The sequence below is a fragment of the Leguminivora glycinivorella genome, chromosome 14 (genome assembly GCF_023078275.1).
Source record: "Leguminivora glycinivorella isolate SPB_JAAS2020 chromosome 14, LegGlyc_1.1, whole genome shotgun sequence".
Classification (NCBI taxonomy): domain Eukaryota; kingdom Metazoa; phylum Arthropoda; class Insecta; order Lepidoptera; family Tortricidae; genus Leguminivora; species Leguminivora glycinivorella.
Genome location: NC_062984.1, coordinates 8,745,008 through 8,765,336, shown reverse-complemented (window position 1 = coordinate 8,765,336; position 20,329 = coordinate 8,745,008). Strand labels below are relative to the sequence as shown.

Here is a 20,329-nt window from a genome sequence, read left to right as displayed (position 1 = left end):
TGTTTGTTTATCCCATGCACTCTTTTTCTTTCCCAGGGGGAATCCGTTATGGATCCCACTGGCCCGGGAGAAAGCCAGTGGGTATGTCCGTATCCCATGCACTCTGTCCTAACTTAATGAGATTGTTCTATATGAATACGTATCTTATTCAAAAATGAAATCAGCCCCGTATCCGAATGGCATTTCTGCGACGCGAAACGCCACCGAAACGCCGCAGAAATGTAGTCTGGCTCTGTCGAGCCAATACGCAAGAGCGATAGATATAGATAGCTACGAAAGAAATATTATCGTCAGCGTTTCGTGAGCATTTGAGCATTCGGCTACGCACACAGGTACTCCGCCACCCGTAACCATTTGGCGCAGTCGGTAGGATTCTTCCGCGTCACACCGCCTCTGTGATAGACAAGCTCAACGAGTGGGCTGAAAGGACAACCATCGCCACCAGCCTCGGCAGTGCCTGCAGGGCTTCAATCCAGCTCGCCGAACCAATAGCAACGCTCCGTGATGCAGATATTGCTGTTACTTTGGTAAGTGGTCAAACACTGTTTGCTCTGTCTCCTTATCTACGTCCTATAATTTCAAATCTAAGACTTATTTATTTCATAATCTCTCGCGCGAATTTTTAAATTTAAAATCAATAACCATGGCACCAATCACTAACCCCGCGCAATTACTCAAAGAAGAAAATAAAGCAGGAATAGCCCTTACGACTTCACATGAAACCGAAATTCCATTGAAAACACTCTTACGGTTGATACCTGAATTTGACACAGCACAGCCCGCGCAAGTGTACCTATTACAGATTCGTTCGCTCATGCGACTCTGCTTTCGAACTTGCAAGTCCCGCTCAACAAGCTGTAATTCTTACATACCCGTTAAATAAAACCTCCGCACAAAGCTCCTCTGATGTGTTTGCAAAACGGTACTCAAGTTGGATAGAACTCAAAAACTCTTTGATTCAGAAATTTTCTCAAACGAAAACTTTGGCACATCTCAACTTAGACTTTACAATCATTGTTAAAAACCAAATGAGTCAGTAACGGATTACTTTCATAGAGTAGACTTATGTCGCAATAAAATCCTTGACAAATTAACCGCTGAAATATCCGATAGAAAAGAAGAAACCGATTACCGTTTAAATTTCACCGTGTATTATGACAATAATTATAATTGCATACATTTCCTTTTTGACATTAAATTTCTCATAGTGATTAGTGATAGTGAAAGTGTAGTGACTCAAAATAAAATTAGACAATGTAAACATGTAATAGATAATGTAATTAGATTGTAAGTAATATTTGTTTATCCTACATTCATGAGAATGACAACATTGTGACGACCTTCAAAATAAGAAGACGACGACCACCACACTATGTTTAAAATGTTATAATACGAGTATATAGAATATTATTACATATTTGTTATATCTAATAAATTATATTTTTTTGATTTTCAAATCAATTAATGTACCCACTCGTATTATCTGAGGCAATGTCTAATTATTTATGATGTACGAGGTAGCACATACGAAATCACAAGGCACACGCAAAACCATTCTGAATTCAAAGAACAAAAAATATATCAAAATACTTCTAACTGAGTAGAGACCAAACAATACCGATGATGGAGCAAATTATTAATTATTTTCTACAGAACCTTGAAAAATAGGAACAACTAGAGTTGTCCCAAGTTTTTCAAAAAACACGGGGATTAACACAATTTATTTTGATAATTACATTAGGTACTCTTATAATCGGAGGCAATTTTTATTTATTTTTGAAATTAGTTTGAAATTCAAAAAACGTGGGTGTCAAAACAATTTCACCAAAAAAATATCCAATAAGTATCTAGTCGACACCAAAAATACCACAATTATTTCTGTACATAATTTAAAATATTGAAACAACAAGAATTTCTGCTCGATACAAAAAAGAGAGGATGCATGGAAGACTACACACATAATATTGAAGACGTGCATGACCGGTAAAGGAAGCACGGAACGCTTACTGTCTCCAGAAGATGACACCATATTAAATGAGAGACAATCAGCAGAGAGAATCTGTCAACATGGCCGGTGGCTGTTATTGCACGTGAACAAGACGCGATATTAACTAGAGAATGTCGTGTCAAAATACAGACTTGGGAAGAGTAAATGACAGTAAGCATGTGAGCATGGATCACTGCTGACGGTCCTGGTGAGTTGCTATATTTACCAGAAGGGGCCACCGGGGAAACAAAAGAATTTGAATTAAATTATTCCTTACGAATAAAAGGCTTAAAAAATGAAGAAAGAGGCCACAGAACGTTATGTACCTAATGACCCAAACATATTAAGTACTTCCTTAAATTCTTTATTTACATATTTCACAGCGATAAGCGGTATCTAGATCCAAACATATTAGACGACATAAACAAGTAATTAGATAGTGTAATTAGTTTGTAAGTAATGTTTGTTGATCCCATGCACTCTGTCCTAGCTTAATGAGATTGTTCCCTATAAATACGTATCTTATTCAAAAATTTTATCAGGCCCCGTAGTCGAATGGCATTTCTGCGACGCGAAACGCCACCGAAACGCCGCAGAAATGTAGTCTGGCTCTGTCACGCCAATACGCAAGAGCGATAGAGATAGACAGCTGCGAAAGACATATGATCGTGAGCTACGCACACAGGTACTCCGCCACCCGTAACCATTTGGCGCAGTTGGTAGGATTCTTCCCCGTCACACCGCCTCTGTGATAGACGAGCTCAACGAGTGGGTTGAAAGGACAACCATCGCCACCAGCCTCGACAGTGTCTGCAGGGCTTCAGTCCAGCTCGCCGAACCTATATCAACGCTCCGTCATGCAGGTATTGCTGTTACTTTGGTAAGTGGTCAAACGCTGTTTGCTCTGTCTCCCTATATACGTCCTATAATTTCAAAGCTAAGACTTATTTATTCCCAAATCTCTCGCGCGAATTTTTCAATTTAAAATCAAAAACCATGGCCCCAATCACTAACCCTGCGCAATTAGTCAAAGAAGAAAACAAAACAGAAATAGCCCCTACGACTTCACATGAAACCGAAATTCCATTGAAAACACTCTTACGGTTGATACCTGAATTTGACACAGCACAGCCCGCGCAAGTGTACCTATTACAGATTCGTTCGCTCATGCAGTCCTGTTTTCGAACTTGCAAGTCCCGCTCAACAAGTTGTAATTCTTACATACCCGTTAAAGAAAACCTCCGCACAAAGCTCCTCTGATGTATTTTCAAAACGGTTCTCAAGTTGGACAGAACTCAAAAACTCCTTGATTCAGACCTTTTCTCAAACGAAAACGTTGGCACATCTCAACTTAGAGTTTACAATCATTGTTAAAAACCAAATGAGTCAGTAACGGATTACTTTCATAGAGTAGACTTATGTCGCAATAAAATCCGCAACAAATTAACAGCAGAAATATCCGATCAGTCATTGGTCGGTCGAAAAGCTAGCACAGAAGAAACCGCCCTGATTACCGTTTAAATTTCACCGTGTATTATGACAATAATTATAATTGTTTGGCTAGGTACTTCACACATTTCCTTTTTGACATTAAATTTCTCATAGTGATTAGTGATAGTGATAGTGTAATGACTCAAAATAAAATTAGACAATGTAAACATGTAATTAGATAATGTAATTAGATTGTAAGTAATGTTTATTTATCCCCCATTCATGAGAATGACAACATTGTGACGACCTTCAAAATAACAAGACGACGACCACCACACTATGTTTAAAATGTTATAATATAACCAATATTATTAAATATTTGTTTATCCAATAAATTATATTTTTTTGATTTTCAAATCAATTAATTGACGAGGTAGCACATACGAAATGACAAGGCAGACGCAGTTAAGAAAACCATTCTGAATTCAAAGAACAAAAAATAGATCAAAATAGGCAGGTACAGTCAAGTGCAAAAATACGTATCGATTTTATCCGCTCAAAAATATGTACCGAGACCTTATTCCGCCGACATAAAGTGCTATGGGACATATTTTTGATAAGTTGTACGCACCCATATTTTTACACTTGACTGTACTTCTAACTGAGTAGAGACCAAACAATACCGATGATGGAGCCAATTATTAATTATTTTACTACACAACCTAGCAAAATAGGAACAACTAGAGTTATCCCAAGTTGTTCAAAAAACACGGGGATTACCACAATTTATTTTGATAATTACATTAGGTACTTTCATAATCGGAGGCAATTTTTATTTATTTTAAATTGAAATCAGTTTGAAATTCAAAAAACGTGGATGTCAAAACAATTTCACCAAAAAAATATCCAATAACTCTAGTCGACACTAAAAATACCACAATTCTTTCTGTACATAATTTAAAATATTGAAACAACAAGAGTTTCCGATAAGAACATAAACTACAAAAAACGAAATGACGATGACCACAATTATTTTTAATTCATTATTTTTTAGACCAAGTCAGCCAATTTTGAAACAAATTTCACATAAATACTCGGAGATGCAATTTATAAATATACCGTGGTAGGGCATCACAAAAAAAAAACACTGAAATAACGGTAGTGCCCAAACAATCCCACAAACAAATAATGACACTATAAAAAAATCCGATGTTGGAGACATAATTATTTATCTAGAAAATCTAGAAATTGACAAAATTGAAATGTTGACAAAGGCACGACAACCAACAAACAACAATACGATGACAACCAATTTGTATAATTTCATTTCATGAAACAAAGACAACCAGCCTGTACCCATGTTATTTTTATTTTTAAACAAGTTTCTTGTATTTTTATGATAGAAGGCAAGTTTGAATTATTTGTTCGGTGGTCACATCACAAAGAAAATATTTGAGAGAACCATTTTATACACTCAAAGAAAAGTGGTGTCAAAACAATTACGACTGAAACCAATTTACCCGACAAATCCCGCACTGCGGAAATTTGAATCCAAATGAATAAAAACATTTGTGACGGGAAAAAGTAGACATTTTGAAATTCCATTGGCTATTTTGGGTGAGGTAGGTATTTTTTTTTTTTTTTTTTTTTTTTATAGCCTATAGTGTGTCCCACTGCTGGGCAAAGGCCTCCCCTGTTTTCCGCCACTCGTCACGGCTCTGTGCATGCTCTCGCCAGCCGCCACAAAATGAGTCCAGGTCTTTCCGCCATCTCATCTTTGGTCTACCTCGGCCTCTGGTAATTTGTGGCACCCATTCGGTCGCTACCTTGGCCCATCTCTCCGGATGCATCCGACAGACGTGTCCCGCCCAATCCCACTTCAGCTTGGCTGCCTTCACACCAACATCTGCGATACCTGTTTTGGAGCGCAGCTCCGTGTTCCTTATCCGATCGATTCTACGGACTCCAAGTATGCTGCGCTCCATTGCTCGCTGGCAAATCTTGAGTCGGTATGTCTTGTCAAAATAAAGACTTGGGAAGAGTGAATGACAGTAAGCATGTGAGCGTGGATGAGTGCTGACGGTCCCGGTGAGTTGCTATATTTACCAGAAAGGGCCACTAGGGAAACAAAAGAATTGGAATTAAATTATTCCTTACCAATAAAAGACTCAAACAATGAAGAAAGAGGCCACAGAACGTTATGTAATGACCCAAACACCTTAAATTCTTTATTTACATATTTCACAGCGATAAGAGATCCAAACATATTAGTAGTAATGTTTGTTTATCCCATGCACTCTGTCCTAACGTAATGAAATTGCTCCCTATAAATATGTATCTTATTCAAAAATGAAATCAGCCCCGTAGCCGAATGTCATTTCTGCGACGCGAAACGCCACCGAAACGCCGCAGAAATGTAGTCTGGCTCTGTCGCGCTAATACGCAAGAGCGATAGATATAGATAGCTACGAAAGAAATATTATCGTGAACGTTTCGAGAGCATTTGTGCATTCGGCTACGCACACAGGTACTCCGCCACCCGTAACCATTTGGCGCAGTCGGTAGGATTCTTCCGCGTCACACCGCCGCTGTGATGGACTGAGCTCAACGACTGGGCTGAAAGGACAACCATCGCCACCAGCCTAGACACTGCCTGCAGGGCTTCTATCCAGCTCGACGAACCTATAGCAACGCTCCGTGATGCAGATATTTCTGTTACTTTGGTAAAGTGGTCAGACACTGTTTGCTCTGTCTCCCTATCCATGTCCTATAATTTCAAATCTAATACTTATTTATTTCCAAATCTCTCGCGCGAATCTTTAAATTTAAAATCAAAAACCATGGCACCAATCACTAACCCCGCGCAATTACTCAAAGAAGAAAACAAAGCAGAAATAGCCCCTACGACTTCACATGAAACCGAAATTCCATTGAAAACACTCTTACGGTTGATACCTGAATTTGACACAGCACAGCCCGCGCAAGTGTACCTATTACAGATTCGTTCGCTCATGCGACTCTGCTTTCGAACTTGCAAGTCCCGCTCAACAAGCTGTAATTCTTACACACCCGTTAAATAAAACCTCCGCACAAAGCTCCTCTGATGTGTTTTCAAAACGGTACTCAAGTTGGACAGAACTCAAAAACTCCTTGATTCAAACATTTTCTCAAACGAAAACGTTGGCACATCTCAACTTAGAGTTTAAAATCATTGTTAAAAACCAAATGAGTCAGTAATGGATTACTTTCATAGAGTAGAATTTTTATGTCGCAATAAAATCCGCAACAAATCAACAGCAGAAATATCCGATCAGTCATTGGTCGGTCGAAAAGCTAGCACAGAAGAAACCGCCTTGATTACCGTTTAAATTTCACCGTGTGATATGACAATAATTATAATTGTTTGGGTAGGTACTTCACACATTTCCTTTTGGACATTAAATTTCTCATAGTGATTAGTGATAGTGATAGTGTAATGACTCAAAATAAAATTAGACAATGTAAACATGTAATTAGATAATGTAATTAGATTGTAAGTAATGTTTGTTTATCCCACATTCATGAGAATGACAACATTGTGACGACCTTCAAAATAACAAGACGACGACCACCACACTATGTTTAAAATGTTATAATACTTATTATATAATCCAATTTTAAAATTACATATTTGTTATATCCAATAAATTATATTTTTTTTGATTTTCCAATCAATTAATGTACCCACTCGTATTATCTGAGGCAATGTCTAATTATTTATGATGTAGCACATACGAAATCACAAGGCAGACGCAGTTAAGAAAACCATTCTGAATTCAAAGAACAAAAAATAGATCAAAATATTTCTAACTGAGTAGAGACCAAACAATACCGATGATGGAGCCAATTATTAATTATTTTTCTATAGAACCTAGCAAAATAGGAACAACTAGAGTTGTCCCAAGTTGTTAAAAAACACGGGAATTACCACAACTTATTTTGATAATTACATTAATGAGGTCCTTTTATAATTGGAGGCAATTTTTATTTATTTGAAATTGAAATCAGTTTGAAATTCAAAAAACGTGGGTGTCAAAACAATTTCACCAAAAAAATATCCAATAACTCTAGTCGACACCAATAATACCACAATTCTTTCTGTACATAATTTAAAATATTGAGACAACAAAGGTTTCCGATAAGAACAATAGGTACAAACTACTTACAAAAAACGAAATGACGATGGCCACAATTATTAATTATTTTTAATTCAGTATTTTTTAGACCAAGTCAGCCAATTTTGAAACAAATTTCACATAGGTACTTTTATACTCCAATATGCAATTTATAAATATGTCGTGGTAGGGCATCACAAAAAAATACACTTAAATAACGGTAGTGCCCAAACAATCCTACAAACAATTATGGACACTATCCAAAAAAATCCGATGTTGGAGACATGATTATTTATCTAGAAAATGTAGAAATTGACGAAATATAAATGTTGACAAAGGCACGACAACCAACAAAACAACATGACGATGACAACCAATTTGTATAATTTCATTTTATGAAACAAAGACAGCCAGCCTATACCCATGTTATTTTCATTTTTAAACAAGTTTAATGTATTTTATGATAGAAGGCAAGTTTGAATTATTTGTTCGGTGGTCACATCACAACGAAAATATTTGAGAGAACCATTTTATACTCAAAGAAAGGTGGTGTCAAAACAATTACGACCGAAACCAATTTACCCGACAAATCCCACACTGCTGAAATTTGCATCCAAATGAATGAAAACATTTGTGACGGCAAAAGTAGACATTTTTGAACTGCAACGGCTACTGAGTGACGGGTCTTTAATTCCTGCATTATAGCAACATAGACCACCGTCTACCACAGATTTCAATATTAAATACAAAACTGTGACCACAGTTTCATTTCTTTTCATTTTCATTTTCAAATAGTTCACTTTTTGTACTTGGGCTTCAATAAAATCTTCTTTTCTTGACGTTGCACAGATCAAGCCCGCCCGTTCGGGGAAGTCCAGCGAGCGACCTTAAAACAATAGTTCTCAAGTGTTTCTTCATCTTAATTCAACCTCTTGGTCAATATTCTTTCTTCTCTTCTCCACACAGCGAGCTTCTTAGATATGTCATAAAAACAATAGTTTCCCAATTTAATTGCTCCTTAATCTTAATTCCACATTTTAGTCAAGTTATTGCACTGACTATTCTTCCTTCTCCACACAGTGAGCTTTTTAGATATTCCATTTATTAAAGATAGTTCGTAGCAATTGAACGAATGCCCTCCGACTGCTTATTCAGATGCGCCAATTTATTTCTCTCCATCAATTTTAGACAGTAAATAAGACAGATGATTTACTGAATGTTCTTGACGTGGTGATAGTTCTGCGTATAGTTTTCAACTAATGAAATGAATGCGCTCGCGCTAATAATTATAGGATCGGGTGGGGATCGAACAGATAACGGCTGGGATGACCAGTAGTTAACCGAATATGCACCTTCTGTCCAGTGTACATCTGTACATATTTGATGTGATACGATCGGCTGAGGCATAGGCAGGTAAACAAATCATTAGGACTCATTATTTAATGAGTAGATTTTTCTTGAAAGTAAATTATGTTTGTCTTTCCTATCACGGAAACCGTAGGGTATTCTGGACCTTTGGGAGGCGTACGCGGAGCCGAAGCTAACACGTTGAGCCCCTTTTGACACTAATGAAATGTACCTAAGGGCTACACCGAGGGGATGCTGCCATTGCCCACGTCATGGGAGGCACGCAGAGCAGAGGCAGCACCCGCCAGATGTTGTTTATTATTAATAGGTATTATAAGAATATTTTGACATACCTAACATTATTTTGTTTGTTGAAATTAAATACTTATGTATTTATGTATGGAAGCGGGGCGTGGTATTTTTAATACCGGCGCACGGGCGTAATAGTAACGATAGGTATCTACCTCGTCAAATTCACGCAAAATAGGCACAATAGTTGTCGACTTGCGGAAAATGCCCAAAAACCTATTACCGTCGCTGCCCATAAATGACCTCAACAAGCAGGACTGAAGTGTAAGTAAGTGCCTTGTTGTTATTTAAGATGGGAGTATGTATGCTCTGTTTTTGAAAGTTTAAAGGTCAGTCGGGTCTTATCGATTTAATAACAATTAATCGAATTGTCGTTATAAAAATCCCATGGGTCTAAAAACCCACATGACGGTATTTAATTACGTAAGTAGGACTAGGCATGTTAGTGATAAAATCTATTAGGTACAAATGTTCGAACATTTACCAAACACGTACCTAGTTACATTTGAAAACTAACTCGTAGCCAGCAAAGTGTAACTAACTTCTTCAATTTAACTAGCAACAGTAACAACTAAACAAAAGTTTTCCGAGCGCCCAGTGAGGCATTGCTTGGACACTGGATAAGTTAAGAGCTAACTTTTAAGTATATACTATTTGTGGACACAGTTAACTAGATTACAACGTAAAGTCATCACTCATCAGATAATATAATACCTATGTCAAAAGTCAAATTAATTGCTAGAATGTAGGTCACATCAAAACCAGAGATATTTCGTGCCAATTCTGGTACCTATTACATACTTAATAAACTTGGAAAAACGAACCTTAGGTACCTGTTTAATACGCAATCATGTAAAAAAAATATGTTTACGGTTTTACATATTATTCATATTTTGACCTCCCAACATTTATTATTCACACTGATAATTACATACCTACCTACGGACAGACCTATAAATAAGTAGGCACTAGGCAGGTATGTAATAATTGTATGTATGTATTGTTCACGTGCACGTGCGACAAAAAGGTATTCTTCAGATGTTGAAGCAGTGATTTCAAGTTTTTCTGTTCTTTCAAATGTTCTGTTACTTTCCACTCTAAATACCTATTGCCGTAAAACTATAACTAATAGTGGCTTACCTCGTAAGAAGAAGCGTGGCGAGCAGGTAGAAGACGGATGGTTGCACGCCGCACTCGCATTCCTGAAAGGGACAGTTTCATTTATTCTTTCATCTTGATAATATGCACATATACCTACTTATGAAATTACACATTTAAACTATTAAAAAAAGTATTATCCACGGCTGCTACGCATCATCATAGTATTGCTTACTGTATACCCGCGGCGTAGTTCCTAGGTATGAACGTTATTATAGGTACCTGTTGTGGCGGGGTCCGGGTGTCCATGGCGCCGCCGAGTTTGTGGTAGGCGATGTACACGCGCAGGACTGCCGTGCCCGTGGGGCGCAATTTTCCCTCCACGCCATGATATGAAAGGACCAGCGCGCTGCGGCGGGATTCGGTTGTGAATGCTGGTGTATCCAATGTAATAGGCGATGTTCACGCTACGGTGAACAGATGGCCACGAGGACTTGGCCAGCCAAAGGAGTGTGAAAGGTACCTGCGGCGGGGTCTGGGTGTCCATGGCGCCGCCGAGCTTGTGGTAGGCGATGTACGCGCGCGCAGGACTGCCGTGCCCGTGGGGAGCAATTTTCGTGGCCGTTCTGAGCTCCCGGGTGAACTGACCATCTCCTGAGGAGCCTCCTCACCTGAGAAAATAAGTTGATGATAGAATTACATTGTAGGAAATCACTTTCCACTCTAGTGGATGTATAAAATGCAACTTACTCATTAGTGTTTGATGGTTCAAGAGAGCCTTTACGTGTTGGTGTGATGAAAAAATTGACGCTAATGAATAAATCAATTTATGGAGCGCTACAATGTTTTGGCTAGATACCAAACAACTAATAATTAAATTATTTTCCCTACCGCGACATGTGAAGGCGGTACGCACGTAGTACAACATAATACTAAAATAATACGAGATTTGTGAGCAAGAGGCAAAACCAATCACAACAAAATATAAACATAGAAACTACTATTGTTAGTCGTCGGCGTTTAATATTACAAAAGTTCTTAAATACTTGATAATAGGACCACGAGTCCAGAGAATATAGCAAAATTACAACTTCTAAATGTCATAATGGTCATAATCAAGTCATAATCATAAATATCGAATGAGGTTAGCAACTGTCAAAAGTTTGCATTATTGATGCATGACCTCATACCTCTATTCTCCATGATGACATGATTGCCTTTCTAGAGTTTTGTTCCAGTGTTTTCCAAAAAAAAAACCGGCCAAGTGCGAGTCGGACTCGCCCACCGAGGGTTCCGTACAAACTTTCTTTCAAACTACCTAGTAAAAATAATCTCATATTTTCATATAACTCTAATGACTTACTAGAAGACAAAAGTATAGGCACTAATGAGTATTATAGTGTATAGGCGCTCCATCTCCCGGTCAATTTGCTAACTAATTTGCGCGACCTGGTTTTTCAGGGATAATTCTTTATAATGTTAACCGATTTAAACAGTTTTTATTTTATTGGACAGAAGATGGTTTACGTAACATCTCGTATTAATTTGAAGTACGATATACATCCGCAAGGGTGGGTAAATTGAAAGTAAAAATCTGAAAAGTTTTTTGTGAATTAAAAAAAAGTATTCAAAATACAAACACAATTATATTTTTCCTGTAATATTTAGCATGAAACCAATGTTTACTAAAATTTTCATAATTTTTCGTTGGTAAACTTCGGAGATAAGGGGGGGGGAACGGTATTTTTTTTTACATTTTCCTTCAAAATTCTTTTTTTTTCCACAACAAAAAAATTATAAAAAATAGCTTATTTACGTTCAATTTGAGCTCTTTCCAACGATACCCCACTTGACCTAGTAACTTGAAATTTACAGTTTGCCCCCCTTTCATTTTGGCCATTTTTTACAATTAAAATTAATATATTTAAAAAAATTATACTTTCTATTTGTAGAGGTTTACAATGTTCATAACTATTCCATATTTCAAGTTGATAGCATTAGTAGTTCTCGAGATATTTAGGAATGTGACAGACGGACAGACAGACGGACAGAGTCGCACCATAAGGGTTCCTGTTGTACCTTTTTGGTACGGAACCCTAAAAACGATGATGGCACAAATTAATGGTGAACTTATCTGGAAAACATTTCGACCGGCCATAAGCTTGGCTATAACCCGCTAACCTAGATATTATAAGGGCACTAGATCCTTCTCTTATCGCCCTCCGATGGCCCTCCCCAAAGTGCAAAGATAACATAGTGATGGGAGCCAACAAGAATCTTATATACCATGGATATTGCGTGCCGACCAATGAGTTGAAGCCAGGTTCATTCACCTTTACTCCTATGTTCTATCTCTTTCCGACACTGTGATGTATTGCCAGATTAGTTACTAAAAAAAACGTATAAAACATTCTTCAATCAAATTGACTTACTTTTCTTTGTATTATACGAAAAAAAACTCAATAAAAAACCTTATTTCTCCGGTATTTACCTCCTGCGTACTATGGGAACACTAATAATAAAAAAATATGCCCGATATGTCAGAATTGTCAAAAGTCATTCACCGATTCAGATATTTATTTTGCGAAATAAACGTTTTTCGACGATTTACTTAAGTTCTGCGCTATAATATGTATTGCATAGTGAACCATTGTGGAAGTAAATGGAAACCCAAATCCGACGTAAAATTTCACAAGTAAGTACTTATTTTACCAAAATGTTCATAAACCTCGCTGGCAATAAATTTTCTGCTATTTTGCAAGTGCAAAGATAACATAGTGATGGGAGCCAATTGGGAGCCAACTTGGAGCCGACTATAACAAGAAATGGGCCACCACCAAAAGTTCAAACATTTCTGTTCGAATGGATATTTATTGAACTGCTATGTGATAACTTTTTAACAAAAAATAAAACCGCCTTCAAAAATAAGCGCGTTACAAAACACGGAGAAACTAAAAAGTAAAAAATAATAAACCTTTGAATTCAGATTTCTTATCGTATTGCAATAATCTAAACATCCAAATTATAAACAAATCAATTATTTTTGGAGTCGGTACCAGCCTGTGTATGGTTGGGTGGGGCAAACAGGCAATAGCAAGGCGACGAACAGGTCTGGTACCGACTACAAAAATAATTGATTTGTTTATAATTTGGATGTTTAGATTATTGCAATACGATAAGAAATCTGAATTCAAAGGTTTATTATTTTTTACTTTTTAGTTTTTGGCTTTTTAGTTTCTCCGTGTTTTGTAACACGCTTTTTTTGAAGGCGGTTTTATTTTTTGTTAAAAAGTTTATTTATTTGTTGATTTTTAGTGGTTCCTAGTGATATTATATGTATCAGTCCGAATATATGTACAGTAGTGAAAGAATTATCCTTTAACTCCTAACCGTTGAGGAGTTGACCTTCCATCATCAGCTCAGCAACATAAAATTATTACCATCAGGCGTAAATACTGGTGTACCTTTGAAAAATACACTAAGAACATTACATGTGCCTATAACATTTGAAGAGTTCCCTCGATTTCTCCAAGATCCCATCATCAGACCCCGACTTGGTGCCAATGGGACCATCTCGGGGTTATACCCGTTCGATCAAAAAAAAAATTTTGAAAATCGGTCCACGATTCTCGGAGATATCGAGTAACATACATACAAAAAAAAAAAAAAAAAAAAAAAAAACATTCAGTCGAATTGAGAACCTCCTCCTTTTTTGAAGTCGGTTAAAAATAGTAAACCTTTCAATTCAGATTTCTTATCGTATTGCAAGAAGCTAAACATCCAAATTATAAACAAATCAATTATTTTTGTAGTCGGTACCAGACCTGTTCGTCGCCTTGCTATTGCCTGTTTGCCCCACCCAACCATACACAGGCTGGTACCGACTCCAAAAATAATTGATTTGTTTATAATTTGGATGTTTAGCTTATTGCAATACGATAAGAAATCTGAATTGAAAGGTTTATTATTTTTGGCTTTTTAGTTTCTCCGTGTTTTGTAACGCGCTTATTTTTGAAGGCGGTTTTATTTTTTGTTAAAAAGTTTATTTATTTGTTGATTTTTAGTGGTTCCTAGTGATATTATATGTATCAGTCCGAATACATGTACAGTAGTGAAAGAATTATCCTTTAACTCCTAACCATTGAGGAGTTGACCTTCCATCATCAGCTCAGTTGATTTTTAGTGGTTCCTAGTGATATTATATGTATCAGTCCGAATACATGTACAGTAGTGAAAGAATTATCCTTAAACTCCTAACCATTGAGGAGTTGACCTTCCATCATCAGCTCAGCCACATAAAATTATTACCATCAGACGTAAATACTGGTGTACCTTTGAAAAATAGACTAAAAACATTACATGTGCCTATAACATTTGAAGAGTTCCCTTGATTTCTCCAGGATCCCATCATCAGACCCTGACTTGGTGCCAATGGGACCATCTCGGGGTTATACCGGTTTGATCAAAAAAAAAATTTTGAAAATCGGTCCACGATTCTCGGAGATATCGAGTAACATACATACAAAAAAAAAAAAAAAAAACATTCAGTCGAATTGAGAACCTCCTTTTTTGAAGTCGGTTAATTAAGTATAAAATGGTCTGCAGTAGGGATGTACCGACTATTGATTTGGCCGACTAGGCCGACTACCGACTAGTCGGCGGTTGGGTGGCCGATTAGTCGGCCGACTAGTCGGCTAGTCGGCCAGAACATAATTTTCGACTAAAATCACGAGAATTTTATGTCATTCAATCGTAATTTTCATTATTTTTAACCGACTTCAAAAAAGGAGGAGGTTCTCAATTCGACTGAATGTTTTTTTTTTTTATTATTTTTTTGTTACAGGTTCAAAGTTCTATGAGAAAATTTTCCTTTTTTCATCTTTTTTTTTTGTCAAAACATCCAGTTTTATAGGTATATAAGTATTTGTATATTATATTTATCGTTGTCTGATTACCTGCAACACAAGCCTTATTGAGCTTACCGTGGGACTCAGTCAATCTGTGTAAGAATGTCCGATAATATTTATTTATTTTTACAATCAGTTTGGCGTAGTGGGTATTGATCTTGATTATGAAACCGACAGTCATAGGTTCGAATTTCAATGAGGGCAATTTATTTCTGTAATGATCACAGATATTTCTTGTTTTGACTAACAAAGGCATAACCAATAGGCACATAATACAACTATTTCGGCTGTTAACTTATTTTTGTCCTGATTTTCTATCATTTATAAGGGGCCGACTAATCGGCCTTTTTTGCCGACTAGTCGCCGACTAATCGCCGACTACAAATGTGGCCGGATAGTCGGCTTTCCCGACTAGTCGGCGACTAGTCGGTACATCCCTAGTCTGCAGACATTGTTCTAGTTTTTGTTGTAGTTTTTCGGAATTTATGTGCGAAATGTCATTTGATATTTGCCAGTCGCTTTTCGGTGAAGGAAAACATCGTGAGGAAACCGGACTAATTCCAAATAAGGTCTAGTTTGCCCTTCGGGTTGGAAGGTCAGATGGCAGTCGCTTTCATAAAAACTAGTGCCTACGCCAAATCTTGGGATTAGTTGTCAAAGCGGACCCCAGGCTCCCATGAGCCGTGGCAAATGTCGGGATAACGCAAAGAGGATGATGGTCTGCAGACATTGTTCCACTCTTAACAACAAAGTGACATTCTATCCTAGACACCCCCCAATTAGATAGATAGGTACCTATGCAGAAATAAAGAACAATAGCAACCTGCACGTGCACACCTATGTAATTTGCATTGCGGTACCTATTATACCTACATACTTACTATTATCAGGTATAATATATCGGTCATTCGTGATCGTAAGTATGATTGGGTAAATAACTAGGTGTACATCTAAAGGAAATCTAAAGTTAAGAAAAGTCAAAATAAAAATTTATTCGACCACGCTTATAAAAGTACCTACCTAAACATTAATCCCACTAATAGGCAATGGCATATCAATTCCTTCGCTGAAGACTTTTGGTAACAAACAACTGGTGCTAACTTACATTAATCGCAAATACTTACTTTTATATCGGCATCGAACCCGGCATGGGAAAACTTAACTCGTGAAGAGGTTCACATCATGTTTCGTTTTTTTAAAAGAATAATTCGAAAGGATTTTTTAATATCGCGTGACTGGGAAATTGTAATTCCCTCGCGAACGGAAAGGCTCGGCGGGGCGAGCGGTCCTCCCCTAAGTCCGAATGGAACTGAGGAAAATTAAGCGATAGCTAGGGATGAGAGAGGAAAAACCTCGATAGTCGATCGTTATGTGGGAAATCAGCTGCTAGTGTGCAATGCGGCAATGGAGAGTTTGTACCTCTATATGTTTTATAATTTAAATTATAAACACAATTTGTAGAAGTTAAACGTTATAGATATGCAAAAATGTGTATTGTTTCTAATATGCAATATGTAGACCAAATTATAGTGTACACTGTAAAAAAAATTGTTTGTTCCTATCAATATTTTGATAGTCGTAGTCAAGCATCTTGATTCCATACGAGCCTGATAAGATTTTAGACACATCAAATAAGGTATTTAATTTTGATTGCTCTTACTTTTGCAACGTAACTGAGCCGATTAAGATCTTGTTCAATAATTCCATGAAAAATAAGTACCTATGCTAAAATAATAATAATAATAATTACCTTAGTGAGTTCAACTAAGGATTGAATCAACCTATGTCACATAGTTATGCCTAACAAGTTAATAATTGATTCAAGGTGTTCAATGGTTAGGAATAACAAAACACCTGAGTTATTAGTTCAATCAATCATTCCCTTATTGTTTTTAGGGTTCCGTAGTCAACTAGGAACCCTTATAGTTTCGCCATGTCTGTCTGTCCGTCCGTCCGTCCGTCCGTCCGTCCGTCCGCGGATAATCTCAGTAACCGTTAGCACTAGAAAGCTGAAATTTGGTACCAATATGTATATCAATCACGCCGATAAAGTGCAAAAATAAAAAATAGAAAAAAATGTTTTATTAGGGTACCCCCCCTACATGTAAAGTGGGGGCTGATATTTTTTTTCATTCCTACCTCAACGTGTGATATATTGTTGGATAGGTATTTAAAAATGAATAAGGGTTTACTAAGATCGTTTTTTGATAATATTAATATTTTCGGAAATAATCGCTCCTAAAGGAAAAAAAAGTGCGTCCCCCCCCCTCTAACTTTTGAACTATATGTTTAAAAAATATGAAAAAAATCACAAAAGTAGAACATTATAAAGACTTTCTAGGAAAATTGTTTTGAACTTGATAGGTTCTATAGTTTTTGAGAAAAATACGGAAAACTACGGAACCCTACACTGAGCGTGGCCCGACACGCTCTTGGCCGGTTTTTTATTAATCAGCTTTATTTGAATTACATATATAAGATCGTAATTGTAGTGATTAACTTAACGTCACGTCAACTGAGAGACAAGTGCTCTTAGTTGGTCTTTATTTTTTAGAGTGTAGGTTAGGCGGCTATAATAGGTAATAAAGTATCTTCTTTGTAAATTTCCATATATTAATAAGTTCAAAACTTCTTTCACTAAGTACCAAGTTGATACATGACATCTCAATCAAGAATAAAATCAGCAGTAGACAGTATCCGAAAGCAATATACCTACTAGTTGCTACAAGGAAGAAAGTATTTTGAACTACGTTTTGATTAGAGAATCATTCACCTCTTTCCTCTTAAAAAAAAAACCGGCCAAGAGCGTGTCGGGCCACGCTCAGTGTAGGGTTCCGTAGTTTTTCGTATTTTTCTCAAAAACTACTGAACCTATCAAGTTCAAAACAATTTTCCTAGAAAGTCTTTATAAAGTTCTACTTTTGTGATTTTTTTCATATTTTTTAAACATATGGTTCAAAAGTTAGAGGGGGGGACGCACTTTTTTTTCCTTTAGGAACGATTATTTCCGAAAATATTAATATTATCAAAAAACGATCTTAGTAAACCCTTATTCATTTTTAAATACCTATCCAACAATATATCACACGTTGGGGTTGGAATGAAAAAATATCAGCCCCCACTTTACATGTAGGGGGTACCCTAATAAAACCTTTTTTTCCATTTTTTATTTTTGCACTTTGTTGGCGTGATTAATATACATATTGGTACCAAATTTCAGCTTTCTAGTGCTTACGATTACTGAGATTATCCGCGGACGGACGGACGGACGGACGGACGGACGGACGGACGGACGGACGGACGGACAGACAGACATGGCGAAACTATAAGGGTTCCTAGTTGACTACGGAACCCTAATACCATGTTTAGGTATGTATGTATATGTTATGATGCAGGATAAGTTCCTGTATATAAATCCTGCTCGGAGGATTGTAGCACGCAAGTAGTAATCAGAACTTTTTCATATCGATAACATTCGATAATGTGGGTCACATCACTAAACTAGCGGCGCTGGGCGGGCTGCTATAACTGGGCGGGGAAAGGTCGATAGCTACCTCGTGGTTACGCGATGCACGATGCACCACTAGCTATTGTGCAAAATTATAAAAAAAATATACTTCTGAAAGTTCTTTAAGAAAAAATTCGAAATTATAAATGATTTTTAGTTATCTTTAGAAAAGAATATACTTCCATTATCCCAAAGCCCGGCAACTCACCTACAACCTCTCTGTTGTTGCGGGTGGCCCATGGGCGGTAATCGCTTACCTACTATTCCTACTACCCAAGCGCGGATCCAGCTTCGTGCCCAGGGGGGGGGTCACGTGGTATAAAGACCCAGGCCCCAGGGGGGGTCACGTGGTCTATTTGTATGGCCAACCTAGGCTCCAGGGGGGGGTCATGACCCCCATGACCCCCCCCCTGGATCCGCGCATGCTACTACCTACCAATCCTACTATCAGGCGATCCGTCTGTTCGTTGGATTCTATATCATAAAGTGGACATATCACAAAGTTGCCTTCTATATCGTAAATATTATGTCAATGTATTTGGTATAATCAAAGGTATAAGATAAGGTAACTATTTTACTTACGATCTGCTTAGTAAATACTTATATAATGCCAATTTGTATTTCGTACGCCTACACGGCTCATCATGGCTGATATAAATAATATAACATATTGTCACCTAATTGTTACCTGTGATGACGAAATAAATATATTTGATTGATTGATTGACATGTTGCTGGGCAGAGTGATGGCAGATGGATTAAAATGTTAACGGAATATGTTTATTAAATGGGGCCCTGATGTAAGAAGCGCTTGGCATCCGTTGACTCGTTGGGTGGACGACATCTGGAAAATTGCTGGTCACAACTGGATGACACTAGTTCAGGACTGGGACAAGTGGCGTACTAGATGAGAGGCCTATGCTCAGCAGTGGGCGATAAAGGACTGATATGATGATGATGTTCAAACTATGGTTACCAAACTTTAAATGCATTCGGTTATAATGGTTCTACCAAGGACGATTATTAAATGGTTCTTGGTTCTACTAAGTATATTCCGTTTAGAATATAATGTCTTCAAAAGGTGCATTTATTCCTTCAGGCGCAATAACCCCGGTTGACCTTTTAAATTGATATTATATTGTAATATACATTAAAAAGTCGTGTCTATTATTCACGACTGCTGCAGGCACACACATCTTTAATGTCTCCCTTACCTCCCTTGTTGCCACAGAACACCCCACTAGAAGCCTAATGCAAGCGATATTGTTCGAGACGCAAATCACCAATCCTTGCGGGGTGAGGCGGGCGCGCACGGTGCTGCCATTGGTCGTTTCAAATAATGGCGCGCCTTTACGATTAGCAGTAGGGATGGGAATGGGACATGTCTATTATAGACAATGGTACCGGTACCAGTAGGTACTATGGTGAATTTGTTTTGCAACAAATTATAATATTATAATTAAATTATAATAAGGCCTAGTTACCCTTCGGGTTGGAAGGTCAGATGGCAGTCGCTTTCATAAAACTAGTGCCTACGCCAAATCTTGGGATTAGTTTCCAAAGCGGACCCCAGGCTCCCATGAGCCGT

At 37.4% G+C, this 20,329-nt stretch overlaps 1 protein-coding gene across 1 annotated transcript in view; it reads right to left on the bottom strand.

Annotated features, from left to right (window-relative positions):
• Nucleotides 1–16,481, bottom strand: part of LOC125233352 — a 60,263-nt gene extending 43,782 nt beyond the window's left edge. The window contains exons 1-3 of the mRNA XM_048139337.1: nt 16,358–16,481; nt 10,850–10,997; nt 10,369–10,430 (exon numbers count right to left, since the gene is read on the bottom strand). Of these exons, the coding sequence (XP_047995294.1) occupies nt 10,369–10,430; nt 10,850–10,873 (86 nt within the window). The 5' untranslated portion in view covers nt 10,874–10,997; nt 16,358–16,481. The remainder of the gene's footprint in view (nt 1–10,368; nt 10,431–10,849; nt 10,998–16,357) is intronic.
• Between the last annotated feature and the right edge of the window lie 3,848 nt (nt 16,482–20,329).